The following is a 22666-nucleotide window of genomic DNA, read 5'->3' as shown; positions in this document are numbered from 1 at the left end:
GACTCCGCCATTGGACTCAGTGGAAACGCATTCTCTGGAGTGATTAATCACGCTTCACCATCTTGCAGACAAATGACAAATATGGGTTTGATGGATACCAGGAGAACGCTACCTGCCACTAGGCATAGGGCCAATTGTAAAGTTTGGTGGAGGAGGAATAATGCTCATAGGCTGTTTTTCATGGTTTGGTTTAGGCCCCTTAGTTCCAGTGAAGGGAAATCTCAACACTACAGCATGCAATGACATTCTAGATGATTCTGTGCTTCCAACTTTGTGGTAACAGTTTGGGGAAGGCTCTTTCCTCTTTCAGCGTTACAATGCCTCCGTGCACAAAGCTAGATCCATACAGAAATGGTTTGTCAAGATCGGTGTGGAAGAACTTGACTGGCCTGCACAGAGCCCTGACCTTAACCTCATCGAAGACATTTAGGGATGAATTGGAATGCCAACTGCAAGCATGGCCTAATCGCCCAACATCAGTGCCCGACCTCACGAATACTCTTGTGGCTGAATGGAAGCAAGTCCCCACAGCAATGTTCCAACATCTATTTCAAAGCCTTCCTAGAAGAGGCCATTATAGCAGCAAAGGGGGGACCAACTACATATTAATGCCCATGAGTTTGGAATGAGATGTTCGACAAACAGGTGTCCACATACTTTTGGTAATGTAGTGTAGATTGCAACATTACTGGAGTAGAGCAATGCTCTCATGACACTGAAGATATTCATGGTGTTGAAATTGATCATACGTTTTTCTTTGTAATCAGGATATCCAATCTACCAGCCCACCACCAAATCTCCTGCAGGCCATATAGTAGGTAAGTGCTGCTATAGTGGGTATGTGATGCTATAATTAACCACATTGTAATGTAATCTAACAAACAGTTGGACGCAAAGGATTTACTACTCATACCGGAACAGGCCCAAGACCGTGCTCACATACCCCAACCAGAAGCCATGGATTACAGGCAACGTCCCCACTGAGCTAAAGGGTAGAGCTGCCACTTTCAAGGAGCGGGACTGTAACCTGGACACTTATAAGAAATCCTGCTGTGCCCTCGAACCATCAAACAAGCAAAGCGTCAATACAGGACTAAGATTGGATCCTACTACACCGGCTCTGACGCTCGTCAGATGTGGCAGGGCTTGCAAACTACCACGAGCTGCATAAAGCCATAAGCAAACAAGAAAATGCTCACCCAGAGGTGACTCTCTTAGTGGACGGGGACTTTAATGCAGGAACTGAAATCCATTTTACCTCATTTCTACCAGCATGTCACGTGCAACCAGAGGGGAAAAATGTAGGCCGTGTTTACTCCACACACAGAGACTCGTGCAAAGCTCTCTCTTTTGGCAAATCTGACAATAATTATATCCTCCTGATTCCTGTTTACAAGCAGAAACGAAAGCAGGAAGTACCTGTGACGCGCTCAACATGGAAGTGGTCAGATGATGCAGATGCTAAGCTACAGGACTGTTTTGCAAGCACATACTGGAATATGTTTCGGGATTCATCCGATGGCATTGATGAGTACACCACATCAGTCACCGGCTTCATCAATAAGTGCATCGATGACGTCATCCCCACAGAGACCGTACGTACATACAGTGGGGCAAAAAAGTATTTAGTCAGCCACCAATTGTGCAAGTTCTCCCACTTAAAAAGATGAGAGAGGCTTGTAATTTTCATCATAGGTACACTTCAACTATGACAGACAATGAGAAAAAAAAATCCAGAAAATCACATTGTAGGATTTTTTATGAATTTATTTGCAAATTATGGTGGAAAATAAGTATTTGGTCAATAACAAAAGTTTATCTCAATACTTTGTTATATACCCTTTGTTGGCAATGACAGAGGTCAAACGTTTTCTGCTAGTCTTCACAAGGTTTTCACACACTGTTGCTGGCATTTTGGCCCATTCCTCCAAGCAGATCTCCTCTAGAGCAGTGATGTTTTGGGGCTGTTTCTGGGCAACACGGACTTTCAACTACCTCCAAAGATTTTCTATGGGGTTGAGATCTGGAGACTGGCTAGGCCACTCCAGGACCTTGAAATGCTTCTTACGAAGCCAATCCTTCGTTGCCCGGGCGGTGTGTTTGGGATCATTGTCATGCGGAAAGACACAGCCACGTTTCATCTTCAATACCCTTGCTGATGGAAGGAGGTTTTCAGTCAAAATCTCACGATACATGGCCCCATTCATTCTTTCCTTTACACGGATCAGTCGTCCTGGTCCCTTTGCAGAAAAACAGCCCCAAAGCATGATGTTTGGTCGCATCCGCATTTCGCTCCGCAGGTAGTATAACTTTTTCATTACATTTCATTATAGCACAACGATTTGTTTTGTCTAATCTTAGCAATTTCTTCTTAGCTAGCTACATAGCCGTCTTTGTATCAAAGATAATTGCGTAATTATCGTATTTCGCCGTCCTAACGTAGTCTTCACTAGCCAGCTAGCTAACGTCCACCGATTAGCTGCACTGTAGAACTATTACACTCAACTGAACGACTTGATTAGTGTAGTGTTAGCTAGCTACATAGCTGTCTTTGCTGTCTTCGTATCCAAGATAATTGTGTAGTTTAGAGTGTGTAGTCTTAGAGTGATTATCTTAATTTATCGAGGTTAGCTAGCCAGCTATTTGTCGTCCTTAACGTAGGAGACTCTGCTAGCTAGCCAACAGCTAGCCAACAGCTAGCCGACAGCTAGCCAACAGCTAGCCAACGTCTACCGAATAGACTCACAACCCGGTCGCATTCACAGGTAGTATCACATTTTCATTTCATTTCATTTCATTACAGTACAACGGTTTGATTTGTTTGATCGTAGCTAGCTACATAGCTAGCTACATAGCCGTCTTTGTATCAAAGATAATTGTGTAGTCTAGAGCGATTTTCTAGGTTAGCTAGCCAGCTATTGTCGTTCTTTTAACGCAAAGTAACGTAAACAACACTGCTAGCTAGCCAGCTAGCCCCCGAATAGCTGCACTGTCAAAAATATTACACTCAACGGAACGACTTGATTAGTGTAGTGTCAACAACGCACCCACTGCCAGCTAGCCTACTTCAGCAGTACTGTATCATTTTAATCATTTTAGTCAATAAGATTCTTGCTACGTAAGCTTAACTTTCTGAACATTCGAGACGTGTAGTCCACTTGTCATTCCAATCTCCTTTGCATTAGCGTAGCCTCTTCTGTAGCCTGTCAACTATGTGTCTGTCTATCCCTGTTCTCTCTTCTCTGCAATGACCATACAAACGCTCCACACCGCATGGCCGCGGCCACCCTAATCTGGTGGTCCCAGCGCGCACGACCCACGTGGAGTTCCAGGTCTCCGGTAGCCTCTGAAACTGCCGATCTGCGGCCAACAAGGCAGAGTTCATCTCAGCCTATGCCTCCCTCCAGTACCTCGACTTCTTGGCACTGACGGAAACATGGATCACCACAGACAACACTGCTACTCCTACTGCTCTCTCTTCGTCCGCCCACGTGTTCTCGCACACCCCGAGAGCTTCTGGTCAGCGGGGTGGTGGCGCCGGGATCCTCATCTCTCCCAAGTGGTCATTCTCTCTTTCTCCCCTTACCCATCTGTCTATCGCCTCCTTTGAATTCCATGCTGTCACAGTTACCAGCCCTTTCAAGCTTAACATCCTTATCATTTATCGCCCTCCAGGTTCCCTCGGAGAGTTCATCAATGAGCTTGATGCCTTGATAAGCTCCTTTCCTGAGGACGGCTCACCTCTCACAGTTCTGGGCGACTTTAACCTCCCCACGTCTACCTTTGACTCATTCCTCTCTGCCTCCTTCTTTCCACTCCTCTCCTCTTTTGACCTCACCCTCTCACCTTCCCCCCCCTACTCACAAGGCAGGCAATACACTCGACCTCATCTTTACTAGATGCTGTTCTTCCACTAACCTCATTGCAACTCCCCTCCAAGTCTCCGACCACTACCTTGTATCCTTTTCCCTCTCGCTCTCATCCAACACCTCCCACACTGCCCCTACTCGGATGGTATCGCGCCGTCCCAACCTTCGCTCTCTCTCCCCCGCTACTCTCTCCTCTTCCATCCTATCATCTCTTCCCTCTGCTCAAAACTTCTCCAACCTATCTCCTGAATCTGCCTCCTCAACCCTCCTCTCCTCCCTCTCTGCATCCTTTGACTCTCTATGTCCCCTATCCTCCAGGCCGGCTCGGTCCTTCCCTCCCACTCCGTGGCTCGATGACTCATTGCGAGCTCACAGAACAGGGCTCCGGGCAGCCGAGCGGAAATGGAGGAAAACTCGCATCCCTGCGGACCTGGCATCCTTTCACTCCCTCCTCTCTACATTTTCCTCCTCTGTCTCTGCTGCTAAAGCCACTTTCTACCACTCTAAATTCCAAGCATCTGCCTCTAACCCTAGGAAGCTCTTTGCCACCTTCTCCTCCCTCCTGAATCCCCCCTCCTCCCTCTCTGCAGATGACTTCGTCAACCATTTTGAAAAGAAGGTCGACGACATCCGATCCTCGTTTGCTAAGTCAAACGACACCGCTGGTTCTGCTCACACTGCCCTACCCTGTGCTCTGGCCTCTTTCTCCCCTCTCTCTCCAGATGAAATCTCGCGTCTTGTGACGGCCGGCCGCCCAACAACCTGCCCGCTTGACCCTATCCCCTCCTCTCTTCTCCAGACCATTTCCGGAGACCTTCTCCCTTACCTCACCTCGCTCATCAACTCATCCCTGACCGCTGGCTACGTCCCTTCCATCTTCAAGAGAGCGAGAGTTGCACCCCTTCTGAAAAAACCTACACTCGATCCCTCCGATGTCAACAATTACAGACCAGTATCCCTTCTTTCTTTTCTCTCCAAAACTCTTGAACGTGCCGTCCTTGGCCAGCTCTCCCGCTATTTCTCTCTGAATGACCTTCTTGATCCAAATCAGTCAGGTTTCAAGACTAGTCATTCAACTGAGACTGCTCTCCTCTGTATCACGGAGGCGCTCCGCACTGCTAAAGCTAACTCTCTCTCCTCTGCTCTCATCCTTCTAGATCTATCGGCTGCCTTCGATACTGTGAACCATCAGATCCTCCTCTCCACCCTCTCCGAGTTGGGCATCTCCGGCGCGGCCCACGCTTGGATTGCGTCCCTACCTGACAGGTCGCTCCTACCAGGTGGCGTGGCGAGAATCTGTCTCCTCACCACACGCTCTCACCACTGGTGTCCCCAGGGCTCTGTTCTAGGCCCTCTCCTATTCTCGCTATACACCAAGTCACTTGGCTCTGTCATAACCTCACATGGTCTCTCCTATCATTGCTATGCAGACGACACACAATTAATCTTCTCCTTTCCCCCTTCTGATGACCAGGTGGCGAATCGCATCTCTGCATGTCTGGCAGACATATCAGTGTGGATGACGGATCACCACCTCAAGCTGAACCTCGGCAAGAAGGAGATGCTCTTCCTCCCGGGGAAGGACTGCCCGTTCCATGATCTCGCCATCACGGTTGACAACTCCATTGTGTCCTCCTCCCAAAGCGCTAAGAACCTTGGCGTGATCCTGGACAACACCCTGTCGTTCTCAACCAACATCAAGGCGGTGGCCCGTTCCTGTAGGTTCATGCTCTACAACATCCGCAGAGTACGACCCTGCCTCACACAGGAAGCGGCACAGGTCCTAATCCAGGCACTTGTCATCTCCCGTCTGGATTACTGCAACTCGCTGTTGGCTGGGCTCCCTGTCTGTGCCATTAAACCCCTTCAACTCATCCAGAACGCCGCAGCCCGTCTGGTGTTCAACCTTCCCAAGTTCTCTCACGTCACCCCGCTCCTCCGTTCTCTCCACTGGCTTCCAGTTGAAGCTCACATTCGCTACAAGACCATGGTGCTTGCCTACGGAGCTGTGAGGGGAACGGCACCTCAGTACCTCCAGGCTCTGATCAGGCCCTACACCCAAACAAGGGCACTGCGTTCATCCACCTCTGGCCTGCTCGCCTCCCTACCACTGAGGAAGTACAGCTCCCGCTCAGCCCAGTCAAAACTGTTCGCTGCTCTGGCCCCCCAATGGTGGAACAAACTCCCTCACGACGCCAGGACAGCGGAGTCAATCACCACCTTCCGGAGACACCTGAAACCCCACCTCTTTAAGGAATACCTAGGATAGGATAAGTAATCCCTCTCACCCCCCCCTTTAAGATTTAGATGCACTATTGTAAAGTGACTGTTCCACTGGATGTCATAAGGTGAATGCACCAATTTGTAAGTCGCTCTGGATAAGAGCGTCTGCTAAATGACTTAAATGTAAAATGTAAATGTAATGTTTCCACCCCCATGCTTCACAGTAGGTATGGTGTTCTTTGGATGCAACTCAGCATTCTTTGTCCTCCAAACACGACGAGTTGAGTTTTTACAATTTTATTTTGGTTTCATCTGACCATATGACATTCTCCCAATCTTCTTCTGGATCATCCAAATGCTCTCTAGCAAACTTCAGATGGCCTGGACATGTACTGGTTTAAGCAGGGGGACACGTCTGGCACTGCAGGATTTGAGTCCCTGGCGTCGTAGTGTGTTACTGATGGTAGGCTTTGTTACTTTGGTCCCAGCTCTCTGCAGGTCATTCACTAGGTCCCCCCGTGTGGTTCTGGGATTTTTGCTCACCGTTCTTGTGATCATTTTGACCCAACGGGGTGAGATCTTGCGTGGAGCCCCAGATCGAGGGAGATTATCAGTGGTCTTGTATGTCTTCCATTTCCTAATAATTGCTCTCACAGTTGATTTCTTCAAACCAAGCTGCTTACCTATTGCAGATGCAGTCTTCCCAGCCTGGTGCAGGTCTACAATTTTGTTTCTGGTGTCCTTTGACAGCTCTTTGGTCTTGGCCATAGTGGAGTTTGGAGTGTGACTGTGAGGTTGTGGACAGGTGTCTTTTATACTGATAACAAGTTCAAACAGGTGCCATTAATACAGGTAACGAGTGGAGGACAGAGGAGCCTCTTAAAGAAGAAGTTACAGGTTTGTGAGAGCCAGAAATCTTGCTTGTTTGTAGGTGACCAAATACTTATTTTCCACCATAATTTGCAAATAAATTCATAAAAAATCCTACAATGTGATTTTCTGGATTTTTCCCCCTCATTTTGTCTGTCATTGTTGAAGTGTACCTATGATGAAAATTACAGGCCTCATCTTTTTAAGTGGGAGAACTTGCACAATTGGTGGCTGACTAAATACTTTTTTGCCCCACTGTACCTCAACCAGAAGCCACAGATTACAGGCAACATCCACACTGAGCTAAAGGGTAGAAGTGTCGCTTTCAAAGAGAATTCCCTACTTGCCCTACTTGCCCTACCATGAACCATCAAACAAGGAAAGCATCAATACAGGACTAAGATTGAGTCCTACTACACCGGCTCTTGATGCTCGTCAGATGTGGCAGGGCTTGCAAACTATTACAGACTACAAAGGGAGGCCCAGTCGCAAGCCCCAGTGATACCAGACGAGCTAAATTACTTCTATGTGCGCCAAAGCTCATCACTAAACTAAGTGGGTAGTGCGTACACCCAGTACATCACTGGGGCCAAACTTTCTGCCATTCAGGACTTCTATACCAGGTGGTGTCATAGGAATGCCGTAACAATTGCCCAAGACTCCAGCTCCCTAATCATAGACTGTTTGCTCTGCTACAGCATGGCACGCAGTACCAGAGCACATTGACTAGGCCCAAAAGGCTCCTTAACAGCTTCTACCCCCAAGCCATAAGACTGCTGAACATCTAATCAAATGGCTACCTGGACTATTTACATTGACCCCATTTTTCTTACACTGCTTCTACTCGCTGTTTATTATCTATGCATAGTCACTTTACCCCTACCTACATGTACATATTACATCAATAACCCCTGTAAATATAGCTTTGTAATTTAAAAAAAAGTTTGTTTAGTAAATATTTTTTTTTAACTCTTATTTTTCTTAACTGCATTGTTGGTTAAGGGCTTGTAAGAAAGCATTTCACGGTGCATGTGCCAAATAACATTTGATTTGATGACCACATAAAGCGCAGCAGGTAGCCTAGCAGTTAGTGTTGTGCCAGTAACCAAAATGTCGCTGTATCGAATACTCAAGCCAACAAGGTCAAAGTCTGTTGATGTTTCCTTGAGTGAGTAACTTAACCCTAATTTGCTCTAGGGGTGCTATATTTCACTGCACCTATCTGTTGCATGTGACAATTAAACATGTTTATTAACATAAACTGCCCATGTTCACTTGTTGTACAGTATGTTACTCTGATTATGATTTTGTTTATCTGATCAAAAGTGATAGATCTGATGAGTTTACCTTTGTAGTGTAACAACTGTGGCTTGGAATACAATATTATCACGATACTTAGCTCCCGATACAATATGTATTGCGACTCTCACAATTCTCTATGTATTGCGATTTGACACTTTGATTTTATTGCGATTCCACGTTCCAAACATATTGCTCATCATGTCTGCTGCAGAGGGACAAGAGAGAACCATGAGTAAATTCGTTTGGATCAGTCTTGTAAAGGACCTGAAAACATGTTGGCTTAAAAAAGAAGATGGATAACAAGCTAGAGGAGGAGAAATACGAGTTTTGGTGCAGTAACACACCTATCTTTTTTTCTATCGATACTTGCAGTCAGAATCGATTCAATATCGGAAAATAACGCAATACTCTCTTTCTCTCTCTCTCTCTCCCTCCCTCACACTCTCTCGCTCTCTTCATCTCTCCCTTCCTTTCTCCATTCCTCTCACTCCACAGAGCCCACTGCCTGCCCTGCTGGTTATTTTGGAGCACCCAGCTGTCAACGTGAGTGTGTTTAGACTACACTTCACTACACTAACAGTTTTTATCACGCCTCAACTCTGACTCCTGTAAGGCAGTCGGGCTCCTGATACCTCTACAGGAGTGAGGCTCTTGTTGGTCAAGTTGAGTTATATAGGGGTGGGATAGGTCATAAAATAGCTGATTACTAGACCTTTTAGCGGATCAGTCAGTCCAAATGGTTTTAGGTGTCAAAGGGTTTTTATAGCTCATACTGTCCGCAGATGACAGAGGTTAGTTAATGTTTGTATACTGTGTCGATCCAGACAGTGAGAATATAACCATACGGTATTTGGTTTACAGTAATCCACAGTATGCCACGTTTATGTTGATTAGACAAAAATGCTTGTATGTGATTTAAATGAAATGAGACTCTCCGTGTGACATAATAACTGTTTAACTTTGCCAACTGCAGCGTGTACTCATCTGATTATTTCAAGATCTTGGGATATTTGACCCAGTAAATTGACTGAGAACACATACTAATTTACAGCAACGAACTGGGGAATAGTTACATGGGGGATGAATGAGCCAATTGGGAGCTGGGGATGATTAAGTGCCCATGATGGTGTGAGGGTCAGATTGGGAATTTACCCAGGACACCAGGGTTAACACCCCTACTGTTACGATAACTGCCATGGGATCTTGAGTGACCACAGAGAGTCAAAACATCTGTTTAATGTCCCATCCGAAAGACAGCACCCTACAAAGGGAAATGTCCCCAATAAATGCCCTGGGGCACTGGTATAAATATATTTTTTAGGGACCAGAAGAAAGAGTGCCTCCTACTGGCCCTCCAACACCATCTGGTCTCCCATCCAGGAACCAACCAGGACCATCCTTGTTTAGCTCCAGCGTCAAGCCAGTCGTGGGATGCAGGGTGGTATGCTGCTGGCTCCAGTATCAGCATGTATTCTTTCATGGGGTTTTGACTGACGTCCCCAATAGTTGCCTTGTCTTCTTCCCATAATACCACTGGTCAGCTGGGGTGGTTCAGGGAAAAACTAACATACATTTTTTAATAGCTACGGTCCCCTCCCTGTTCGTGACTCTTTAAGCAATTTTATAGTATTTTGTTTGTTGTTGTAATTTCTCATATTATTACCTCTGAACATTTTTGTATTCTTACATACAGCCGGAAATAACTTTTGGATATCAAAGCAGTGGTAACTCACCAGCATTTCAACTGACTTTCCTGAATTGGATCCTTTGTTCGTACCCCCCAAGGCGATTCCACTTATTCCAGAGGCTGCTCCAAAACACCACCGACGGAAAAGAGGTATTCGGAGTGGACTTTTAGTCCAACTTAGGAGGCATGCAAACCATCCACCACTTCCGAGTATATTACTCGCTAATGTTCAGTCCCTGGACAATGATGTAGACGAGCTCAGGGTGAGGATCTCCTTCTGTAGAGACATCAGGGACTGTAACATACTCTTTCATGGAATCATGTCTCTCTTGCCAGTACATCGCGCAGACAGCAATGAAGAACTCTCCGGGACAATGAAAGAGTTGTATGTTTCATGATTAACTACTCATGGTGTGATTGTGGTAACGTACAGGAACTGAAGTCCTTTTGTTCACCGACCTACTCTACCTCACAATCAAATGCAGACTGCATTACCTCCCTGGAAAATTCTCTTCAGTCATCATTACAGCCGCGTATATTCCTCATCAAGCCGATACCACGGCTGCTATCAAGGAACTACACTGGAATTTGTGCAAACTGGAAACCGCATGCTGAAAGCCACATTTATTGTAGCTGGGGCTTTAATAGAGCAATTCTGAAGAAAATGCTACCAAAGTTTTACCAACACATCAACTGTGCTACTCGCGCATCAAAAACTCTGGTCTTCTCAATCAGAATTCATGCTTCAAGATTGTTTTGATCACATGGACAGGGAAATGGGTTGCCTCCGGGTTGCCTCTGAGAATAACATTGATACATAACTGACACGGCGACTGCGTTTATCAGGAAGTATATAGGAGATGGTGTTCCCACCGTGATGATTAAAACCTATCCAAACCAAAAACCGTGGATAGATGGCAGCATTCGTGCGAAACTGAAAGCGCAAACTACTGCATTTTAACCACTTCAAGGTGACTGGGAATATGGTTGAATACAAACCTTCCAGTAGGCAATCAAACGGGTAACATGTCAGTACAAAGACAAAGTGGAGTTGCAATTCAAAGGCTCAGACACAAGACCTATGTGGCAGGGACTCCATACAATCACATACAATCACATAAAACCAGCCACGTCGCAGACACCGACATCTTGCTTCCAGACAAGCTAAACATCACTGACAATCTTAAAGGGTCCACCCACACAGACATTGCGGTGATGAAGGCGGAACAGCTCCTCTTCAACCTCAGGAGGCTGAAGAAATGTGGCTTGGTCCCTAAGACCCTCACAAACTTTTACAGATGCACCATTGAGAGCATCCTGTTGGGCTGTATCACCGCCTGGTACGGCAACTGCACCATCCACAACTGCAGGACTCTCCGAAGGGTGGTGCACATCACCGGAGGCACATTGCCGGACCTCCAGGACATCTACAGCACCCGGTGTCACAGGAAGGCCAAAAAGATCATCAAGGACTTGAGCCACGGCCTGTAAACCTGCTACCATCCAGAAGGCGAGGTCAGTACAGATACATCAAACTGGGACCAAGATACTGAAAAACAGCTTCAAACTCAAGGCCATCAGACTGTTAAATAGTCACCACTTGTCAGACTCCGCCCAGTACCCTGACCTGAGCTTTAGTCACTAGCTGGCTACCACCCAGTTACTCAAAACTGCACTGTAGAGGCTGCTGCCTACGTGCATTTGGAAAGTATACAGACCCATTGACCTTTTCCACATTTTGTTATGTTACAGCCTTATTGTACAATTGATTAAATGTGTTTTTCCCCACATCAATCTAGACACAATACCCCATAATGACAAAGTGAAAACAGGTTTTTAGACATTTTTGCTAATTTATAAAATATACCTTATTTATTCAGAATCTTTGCTATGAGCCTCAGAATTCAGCTCAGGTGAATCCTATTAACATTGATCTTCCTTGAGATGTTTCTACATCTTGACTGGAGTCCACCTGTGGTAAATTCAATTGATTGGACAGTATTTGGAAAGTCACACAGCTGTCTATATAAGATACCACAGTTGACAGTGCATATCAGAGCAAAAACCAAGCCATGAGGTTGAAGGAATTGTCACTAGAGCCCCAATACAGGATTGTGTCGAGGCACAGATCTGGGGAAGGTTACCAAAACTTCCTGCAGCATTGAAGGTCCCCCAGAAAACATTGGCCTCCATCATTCTTAAATGGAATAAATTTAGAACCACCAAGACTCTTCCTAGAGCTGGCCGCCCGGCCAAACTGTGCAATCGGGGGAGAAGGGCCTTGGCCAGTGAACCCAATGGTCACTCTGAAAGAGCTCTAGAATCCCTCTGTAGAGATAGTAGAACCTTCCAGAAGGACATTCATCTCTGAGGGACTCCACCAATCAGGCCTTTATGGTAGACTGGGCAGACGGAAACCCCTCCTCGGTAAAAAGGCACAGCCTGTTTGGAGTTTGCCAAAAGGCACCTATAGACTCTCAGACCATGAGAAACAAGACCTGAAAATAGCTGTGCAGCGACGCTCCCCATCCAACCTGACGGAGTTTGAGAGAGTCTGCAGAGAAGAATGGGAGAAACTCCTCAAATACAGGTGTGCCAAGCTTGAAGCATCACACACAAGAAGACAACCTTTGGCTGTAATCGCTGCCAAAGGTGCTTCAACAAAGTACTGATTTAAAGGGTCTGAAAATGTTATTATTCAGTTCTTTTTTTTAAATAAATGTGCAATCATTTCGAAAAACTAGTTCTTTGTCATTATGGGGTATTGTGTATAGATTGATGAGGGGAAAAAAACGATTTAATCAATTTTAGAATAAGGCTGTAACGTATTAAAATGTGGAAATAGTCAAGAGGTCTGAATACTTTCCGAATGCACTGTATACTGTATTCTAGTCAAGGCCTATCCTATTTAACTATATCTGTACATATACTATTCTATCCTACGTATTCTTCGGGTATACTACATATTCTGTCCTCACACTGTCTATTAATCCCACCATATACAGTGTATTGCGAAAGTATTCACCCCCTTGGCATTTTTCCTATTTTGTTGCCTTATAACCTGGAATTAAAATGTATTTTTTGGGGTTTGTATCATTTGATTTACACAACATGCCTACCACTTTGAAGATCCAAAATAATATTTGTGTTGAACAAATAAGAAATAAGACTCCAAAAAATGGAAAAGTTGAGTTTGCATAACTATTCACCCCCCTCCCAGCCCAAAGTCAATACTTTGTAGAGCCACCTTTTGCAGCAATTATAGCTGCAAGTCTCTTGGGGTATGTCTCTATAAGTTTGCCACATCTAGCCACTGGGATTTTTGCCCATTCTTCATGACAAAACTGCTCTAGCTTCTTCAAGTTGGATGGGTTCCTGCTGGTGTTCAGCAATCTTTAAGTCATACCACAGATTTTCAATTGGATTGAGGTCTGGGCGTTGACTATGCCATTCCAAGACATTTGAATGTTTCCCCTTAAACCACTCAAGTGTTGCTTTATCAGTATGCTTAGGGTCATTGTCCTGCTGGAAGGTGAACCTCCGTCCCAGTCTCAAATCTCTGGAAGACTGAAACAGGTTTCCCTCAAGAATTTCCCTGTATTTAGCGCCAGCCATCATTCCTTCAATTCTGACCAGTTTCCCACCCAGTCCCTGCCGATGAAAAACATCCCCACAGCATGATGCTGCCACCACCATGCTTCACTGTGGAGATGTTGTTCTTGGGGTGATGAGAGGTGTTGGGTTTGTGCCTGACATAGTGTTTTCCTTGATGGCCAATAAACTACATTTTAGTCTCATCTGACCAAAGTACCTTATTCCATATGTTTTGGGAGTCTCCCACGGGCCTTTTGGCAAACACAATGTGTTTGCTTATTTTTTCTTTAAGCAATGTATTTTTTTTCTGGCCACTCTTCTGTAAATCCCAGCTCTGTGGAGTGTACTGCTTAAAGTGGTCTTATGGACAGATACTCCAATCTCCGCTGTGGAGCTCCTTCAGGGTTATTAACTCCTTCAGGGTTATCTTTGGTCTCTTTGTTGCCTCTCTGATTAATTCCCTCCTTGCCTGGTCCGTGAGTTTTGGTGGGCGGCCCTCTCTTGGCAGGTTTGTTGTGGTGCCATATTCTTTCAATGTTTTAATAATGGATTTAATGGTGCTCCGTGGGATGTTCAAAGTTTCTGTTTTTTTAAATAACCCAACCCAGATCTGTACTTCTCCACAACTTTGTCCCTGACCTGTTTGGAGAGCTCCTTGGTCTTCATGGTGCCGCTTGCTTGGTGGTGCCCCTTGCTTAGTGGTGTTGCCAACACTGGGGCCTTTCAGAACAGGTGTATGTGAACTGAGATCATGTGACAGATCATATGACACTTAGATTGCACACAGGTTGACATTATTTGATGAATTATGTGACATCTGAAGGTAATTGGTTGCACCAGATCTTATTTAGGGGCTTCATAGCAAAGGGGGTGGATACAAATGCACACACCACTTCTCTGTTGTGTATTCTTTAGAAGTTGTTTTTTTCATTTCACTTCACCAATTTTGACTATTTTGTGTATGTCCATTACATGAAATCCAAAATAAAAATCCATTTAAATTACAGGTTGTAATGCAACAAAATAGGAAAACGCCAAGTGGGTGAATACTTTTGCAAGTGCCTTCAGAAAGTATTCACACCACTTGACTTTTTCCATATTTTGTTGTGTTACAGCCTGAATGTAAAATTGATTATATGTAGATTTTGTTTTTACACTGACTTACACACAATACCCCATAATGTCAAAGTGGAATTATGTTTTTTTTATTTTATTTGTACAAATTAATAAAAAAATGAGAAGTTGAAATGTATTGAGTCAATAAGTATTCAACCCCTTGGTTATTGCAAGCCTAAATAACTTCAGGAGTAAATCAATCCTTAATATGTCACATAATAAGTTGCATGGACTCACTCTGTGTGCGGTAATAGTGTTTAGCATGATTTTTGCATGACTACCTCATCTCTGTAACCCACACGTACAATTGTCTGTACGGCCCATCAGTCGAGCAGTTCATTTCACACACCGATTCAACCACAAAGATCAGTGAGATTTTCCAATGCCTTGCAAGGAAGGGCACCTATTGGTAGATAAGTAAAATAAAAATAAAAAATACATTGAATATCCCTATGAACATGGTGAAGTTATTAATTACACTTTGGATGGTGTTTCAATACACCCAGTTACTACAAAGATACAGGAAACCGCTCAGGGATTTCACCATGAGGCCAATGGTGCAACGGTGACTTTAAAACATTTACAGAGTTTAATGGCTGTAATAGGAGAAAACTGAGGATGGATCAACAACATTGTAGTTACTCCACAATTTTAACCTAAATGACAGAGAGAAAAGAAGGAAGCCTGTACAGAATTTAACTACTCCAAGACATGAATCTTTTTTGTATAAAGGCACTAAAGTAATTCTACAAAAAATGTGGCAAAGCAATTAACTTTTTGTCCTGATTACAAAGTTTCATGTTTGGGACAAATCCAATACAACACATTGCTGAGTACCACCATCCATATTTCCAAGCATAGGGGTGGCTGCATCATGTTATGAGTATGCTTGTAATCATTATGGACTGGGGAATTCTTCAGGATAAAAAAAGTAACTAAATGGAGCTAAACACGGGCAAAATCCTGGTTCAGTCTGCTTTCCAACAGACACTGGGATATTAACTCACCTTTAAGCAGGACAATAACCTCACACACAAGGCCAAATCTACACTGGAGTTGCTTACCAAGAAGACAGTGAATGTTCTTGAGTGACAGAGTTACAGTTTTGACTTAAATCTACTTCAACATCTATGGCAAGTCTTGAAAATGGTTGTCTAGCAATGATCACCAACCAATTAATTCCATTCGTTTACTTTTTTAGATATGTGTGTATTGTTGTGTATTGAAGAGATATTATTGCACTGTTGGAGCTAGGAACACAAGCATTTTGCTACACCCGCAATAACATCTGCCAAATATGCGTATGCGACCAATAGCGTTTGATTGGAACGCCATCCCACTTTTTCTCTCTTGCTGGAATCAGTTTAAAGGAAAAGAGCCAGATTGGAAAGATGTTTTTTTTTTTTTAAACGAGGGTATAAATACCAGTTCTTTGATTCTGTCTGTCTCCGTCTCTGATATTTATTTTCATTGTTTGTCTAGGAATGTGGGCAACAACAATCATTTATGTTCATCCATTCCGAGAAGGAATTTCATCTTTAGCCGTCTGAGGGCTGTTTTTATTTTTAAGGAGCGAGCTGGTAGGGGGAAATAAAACAATGGAGGTATTCTCTGACTCCCAATGCCCATGTGCCCAGTTCAACCACCAGCCAAGATCTTGCATGCTTCTCTCTGCCAGGCTTGACTTGACCAGTCTGTCACCCTTAGTGCCACCAGTGGCACAGTCAGTGCCAGTGTAAATATGGTTAAAAGAGATGCATTTGTCATATCCTGCTGTTAAACTGTGCCAAAGAAGGGCTCATTGACCATGGCACATGCCGTGGGAAAAACTGTGGGGCTTCCCATTGTTTGTTTGAGCCTAAATCTAACTTTTCGGGGTTAAAATGTGAGCTAAAAGGTTTTTTTGTGTATTCAGAGATTGTGCGCCATCTGACATGAGTCTTTTTGTGTATGTGTGTGTTCAGGGTGTGTGTGTGACCGCGGTGGATCAGTGCTGGAGTTGTGTGATGCGTCAGGGCGCTGCATCTGTCGTGATGGTGTGGAGGGTGAGAGATGTGACCGCTGTCGACCAGGGCACCACTCATTCCCTAACTGCCAAGGTGAGAAACCTGTCGCCCACCTCCCTCTCACCAAACCACACCTCAAATAGCATGTGTCTTCTGCATTGTATCTTTGTGTTTGTTCAGAGTGTGTGTGCGACGGCAGTGGTTCGGTGCTGGAGATGTGTGACGCATCAGGGCGCTGCGTATGTCGTGGAGGGGTGGAGGGCGAGAGATGTGACCGCTGTCGACCAGGTTACCACTCCTTTCCTAACTGCCAAGGTGAGAAACCTTTCCCTCTCATGAAACCACAACTGAAATAGATCAACAATTGTCATCCTCTTTGAAGTTCATTTTACCACGTAACATGACTTCACGAAAGTTCAAGTTGTTTGAAAATCAATTGTTTTGTTTAATTGTTGACAAAAAATCAATCAACCTGTAGTTGATGTAAACCGTAAACTTTCCCACCTTCAGTGTGCCGCTGTGACGGTGCAGGTGTGACTGACAGGGTCTGTGGGCCCAGCGGACAGTGCCGTTGCCATGTCAACTACTTCGGAAGTCAATGTGACCAGTGTGCCCCTGGTTACTATGGATACCCAGACTGTGCCTGTACGTGTTTTAATCCTCTTCTTTTGGCCGCACCCATGGGAGGGCTACTGTATTGCAGACACTGATATGCCCACAGTGACCTTTCCATGACCTTGCTGTTGCTGCTGTTTGAAAAACCGATGGGCATAATCTCACAGGGTTTAATGTAGCCTCCTCTTCAGCTCTGTAGAGCTACATACCTTGATTCACCCACAATAACATGTAAATCCCAACACTCATTCACACTCATTTACCCAGTAGAAATATAATCTAATCTAGTCATTCTATTTCTATTCTTGACCCATGGTTGTTTGAACAAAACAATACTCAGAAAGCAACGGCAAACTTGGCCCACTCCAGTATTTAAAGGATTTAGTATGATCTGTGCCGTCGGAGACATTTGATTTGAATGCTAAGCCATATAATTCTCACATGAGACATCTCACAGTCCCTCTCCATGTCTCTCTCTCCCCAGCCTGCCAGTGTTTAGGGGAGGGTTCCTATGACTCCATGTGTAACCAAGTATCAGGCCAGTGTCTGTGTCGCCCTGGGGTGGTGGGACAGCAGTGTGATCGCTGTGCCGGGTCAGGCCTCCGCTTCCCTCAGTGTTCAGGTAAAACCCCCCTGACTCACTAGACACTTTCTTTCTTTTCTATTATCCGTTCATATTATGGTGCTTTATTTAGACAGGTTAGAATTAGAGGGAGAGGGTGGACACAGAGGTCGAAACCATGGTCTCTGGGGTCAGGACATACAGTGGGAAGTTTACATACACTTAGGTTCGAGTCATTAACACTCGTTTTTCAACCACTCCACACGTTTCTGGCAAGTCGGTTAGGACATCTACTTTGTGCGTGACACAAGTCATTTTGCCAACAATTGTTTACAGACAGATTATTTCACTTATAATTCAGTGTATCACAATTCCAGTGGGTCAGAGGTTTACATGCACTAAGTTGACTGTGCCTTTAAACAGCTTGGAAAATTCCAGAAAATGTCATGGCTTTAGCAGCCATCATACCGCTCAGGAAGGAGACGCGCTCTGTCTCCTAGAGATGAACGTGCTTAGGTGCGAAAAGTGCAAATCGATCCCAGAACAACAGCAAAGGACCTTGTGAAGATGCTGGAGGAAATGGATACAAAAGTATCTACATCCACAGTACAACGAGTCCTATATCGACATAACCTGAAAGGCCGCTCAGCAAGGCAGAAGCCACTGCTCCAAAACCACCATAAAAAAGCCAGACTACGGTTTGCAACTGCACATGGGGACAAAGTTCATACTTTTTGGAGAAATGTCCTCTGGTCTGATGAAATAAAAATAGAACTGTTTGGCCATAATGACCACCGTTATGTTAGGAAGAAAAAGGGGGAGGCTTGCAAGCCGAAGAACACCATCCCAACCGTGAAGCACAGGGGTGGCAGCATCATGTTGTGGGGGTGCTGCAGGAGGGACTGGTGCACCTCATAAAATAGATGGCATCATGAGGAGGAAAATTATGTGGATATATTGAAGCAGCATCTCAAGACATCAGTCAGGAAGTTAAAGCTTGGTCGCAAATAAGTCTTCCAAATGGACAATGACCCCAAGCATACTTCCAAAGTTGTGGGGAAATGGCTTAAGGACAACAAAGTCAAGGTATTGGAGTGGCCATCACAAAGCCCTGACCTCATTCCCATAGAACATTTATTGGCAGAACTGAAAAAGAGTGTGCGAGCAAGGAGGCCTACACACCTGACTCAGTTACACCAGCTCTGTTAGGAGGAATGGGCCAAAATTCACCCAACTTATTGTGGGAAGCTTCTGGAAGGGTACCCAAAACATTTGACCCAAGTTAAACCATTTAAAGGCAATGCTACCAAATACTAACTCAGTGTATGTAAACTTCTGACCCACAGGGAATGTGATGAAAGAAATAAAAGGTGAAATGAATCATTCTCTCAACTAATGTTCTGACATTTAACAAAGTAAAGTGGTGATCCTAACTGACCTAAGACAGGGAATTTTTACTGGGATTAAATCAGGAATTGTGAAAAACTGAGTTTATATGATTTATGTAAACTTCTGACTTCAACTGTATGTGGTAGAAACCTGGTGTGTTCCCACAAGACCACGGGCTCTATACTCTAGACACTTTGATTGGCTACCTGTAACCTAAACCGTCTTTGTGATGTGGAGATAGAGGTGGTCCTAAGATGTGGCATCCCCACGGGAGATGGTTGTGTTTCACAGGGGGGTGTTGTCTCAATGTGGTTTATTCAATGTTTAAAATATATTAGTGTGGAGATTGTTTTCATATCCAGCCTAGTGGTACAGGTTTACTTCAAGTCCAGACCTTGCTAACAAAGTACTGTTCTGTAAATGTACGCTTAGAGCAAAGCTGTCTGTCCTCTTTATAAAATAAGAATTTGGGTGAAGTTTTACAGACCTGCAATTGATTGCTTTTGGGAGTGTTCTGTACTTATTACATTAGCACACTTGCCACTTAGTTACATTTGGTGCCCAGTTGATACATATAGAGCAGGAGGTCAGGAGCACACACCTGGTGTCTTAGGTCTAAATCAGTCCCTGTGTTAGAGGGGAACAATGAAAACATTCATGTCGTAGGTTGAGGGGAAAACATTTACATTGTTTCTTCCAGCCTCCATCGCCCAGTGTAACCCAGCAGGGTCAGAGGTCAGCACAGCAGATACACAAACGGTACGTAGCCTATGCCTCCCACAACATGGCTGACTGAGAAATCTTTACTTTACTTTATGAGATGTATTTGCCTTCCCCAACATGGCAAACGCTCAGCCTCTTTTATCTGGATTGTTTTAGTAGCTGAGGCAATGGGAGTACCTGCAGTCATAAAACAAGTGCCTGTGATCATCAGTTGGTGTGTTCACATGTGTCTATTCCACAGAAGGTTGGTTGCAACTTAATTGGGGAGGACGGACTCACAGTAATGGCTGGAATGGAATAATGTGTTTGATACCATTCCATTCCAGCCATTATTATGCGCTGTCCTCCCCTCAGCAGCCTCCTGTGCTCTATTCACATTCCTACATCTGATAACAGTATTGCTAAACCCCGTATCCGGTAATGTTTTCAAGGAAGTGGGTTTTTTTTTTTTACCTCCCGCTGGAAATGACAATTAACTGTAATCAAAAGAGGAAAAGCGACTTCCTTCCATTAAAATAAAATAAGGAAACACGGCTTGGCTGTATCAATGCTCCAGGAACGCAGGATTTCCAGAAGCTGATTTAACCCTTTTTCTTCCTTGGGGGTTTGTGCTTTGTGTGAAATGTTGAGTTGGAAAGGAAACATCATTAACATTGTGAATAGTTATTGAAATGTATTACACAACTGGAACAATTGGATTTAGGTTAAGTGTAATCTTTTGTTTTCGGGTTTTGTTCCACATTAAAGCTACTACTTTTTAAACAGTGTTCTCCAATATGCTGTAAGTAAGTAAATAGCCTTGTCTCAGCCAGGACAGCCTGTAAGGTAGGAGCCTATCTCTGGTTTCTGAAGCTTGATACGCCAGTACACCACCTGGACAGGACACTATTCTGTGGCAAGGCCTTACACCAATCCTTCTCCTTAATGCTGAGTACCAAGCCAATACTGTGTCTCCATGTGATGCTGAGTCATGTATCCATCTCTAAATCATTCCAAGCTGTCTGCTTCATAACATACTGTTCCCGAGGCACCTCCAGTGCCAAAAGAAGGGACTGTTAGATTGTCTCTGAGGGAAAAGCATACTTTGACAATTGCTGGCATTTAAGCTGATGTTAGCATTTTGCGTTGCCTCTTTTCTACATTACTATGTCTGTCTGTCTATGTGGGTCGTCCTGACACAGGGTTCCTGTGGCTGCCTGCCCAACGTGGAGGGAACACTGTGTGACATGTGTAAACCTCTCTACTGGAACCTGGCGACAGAGAACCCCAGCGGCTGTATAGGTTGGTGACCAACATGTGACCCCAACCGACTGAAGCCTCGTCCCATTCTATGTGTTGTAGCCAGTTTTTCTAGCGTTCATGAATAGACGAGTTGGATACAGCACATATGGTACAGAACAATGGGTTAACATTACTTTACTGATATCTGCTGCATCAGACAACAGAAATCCTGATGTAAAATCAATGTTTCATCCATCGCTAATTAGTCTGTTGGAAAAGGACAATTTGATATACAGTACCAGTCAAAGGTTTGGACACATCTACTCATTCAAGGGTGATTGTGGAGGCCAGGTCATCTGATGTAGCACTCCAACAGTCGCCTTCTACGTCAAATAGCCCTTACACAGCCTGGAGGTGTGTTGGGGTCATTGTCATGTTTTAACACACATGATAGTCCCACTAAGCATAAACCAGATGGTATGGAGTAATCCCCGCAGAATGCTGTGGTTGTCATGCTTGTTAAGTGTGCCTTGAATTCTAAATAAATTACTGACAGTCTCACAAGCAAATCACCATCACACCTCCTCCTCCATGCTTCACGGTGGGAACCACGCATGCAGAGATCATCCGTTCACCAACTCTGCGTCTCACACAGACATGACGGTTGAAACCAAACATCTCTAATATGGACTCATCAGACCAAAGGACAGATTTCCACCAGTCTAATGTCCATTGCTCGTGTTTGTTGGCCTAAGCAAGTATCTTCTTATTTGTGTCCTTTAGTAGTGGTTTGTTTGCAGCAATTTGACCATGAATGCCTGATTCAGTCTCCTCTGAACAGTTGATGTTGAGATGTGTCTGTAACTTAAACTCTGAAGCATTTATTTGGGCTGCAATTTCTGAGGCTGGTATCTCTAATGAACTTTTCCTCTGCAGCAGGGGTAACTCTGGTTCTTCCTTTTCTGTGGCGGTCCTCATGAGAGCCAGTTGCGACTTGAAGAAACTTTCAAAGTTCTTGAAATGTTCCGTATTGACTGACCTTCATGTTTTAAAGTAATGATGGACTGTTGTTTCTCTTTGCTTATTTGAGTTGTTCTTGCCATAATATGGACTTGGTCTTTTACCAAATAGGGCTTTCTTCTGTATACCACCCCTACCATGTCACAACATAACTGATTGGCTCAAATGCATTAAGAAGGAAATAAATTCCACATATTGACTTTTAACAAGGCACACCTGTTAATTGAAATGCATTCCTGGTGACTACCTCATGAAGCAGGTTGAGACAATTCCAAGAGTTTGCAAAGCTGTCATCAAGTCAAAGGGTGGCTACTTTGAAGAATCTAAAATATATTTAAATTTGTTTAAAACTTTTTTGGTTACTACATGATGCCATACAGTATGTGTTATTTTATAGTTTTGATGCCTTCACTATTATTCTACAATGTAGAAAATAGTTTAAAAAAAAAGAAAAAAACCTCGAATGAGT

General features: G+C 44.2%; 1 protein-coding gene across 1 annotated transcript in view; it reads left to right on the top strand.

The window, feature by feature from the left end:
* Positions 1-22666, top strand: part of LOC124017366 (laminin subunit alpha-3-like) — a gene marked incomplete at its 5' end in the record, with an annotated part of 80957 nt that overhangs the window by 11470 nt on the left and 46821 nt on the right. The window contains 8 exons of the mRNA XM_046332627.1: positions 768-818; positions 8760-8807; positions 16626-16760; positions 16848-16982; positions 17178-17312; positions 17767-17904; positions 19934-19992; positions 21138-21237. Coding sequence (XP_046188583.1) covers positions 768-818; positions 8760-8807; positions 16626-16760; positions 16848-16982; positions 17178-17312; positions 17767-17904; positions 19934-19992; positions 21138-21237 — 801 coding nt within the window. The remainder of the gene's footprint in view (positions 1-767; positions 819-8759; positions 8808-16625; positions 16761-16847; positions 16983-17177; positions 17313-17766; positions 17905-19933; positions 19993-21137; positions 21238-22666) is intronic.

The sequence above is a fragment of the Oncorhynchus gorbuscha genome, unplaced genomic scaffold, assembly GCF_021184085.1.
Source record: "Oncorhynchus gorbuscha isolate QuinsamMale2020 ecotype Even-year unplaced genomic scaffold, OgorEven_v1.0 Un_scaffold_20:::fragment_4:::debris, whole genome shotgun sequence".
NCBI lineage: Eukaryota > Metazoa > Chordata > Actinopteri > Salmoniformes > Salmonidae > Oncorhynchus > Oncorhynchus gorbuscha.
Note: the sequence above shows the minus strand (reverse complement) of the source record. Positions and strands in the feature narration are given on the sequence as shown.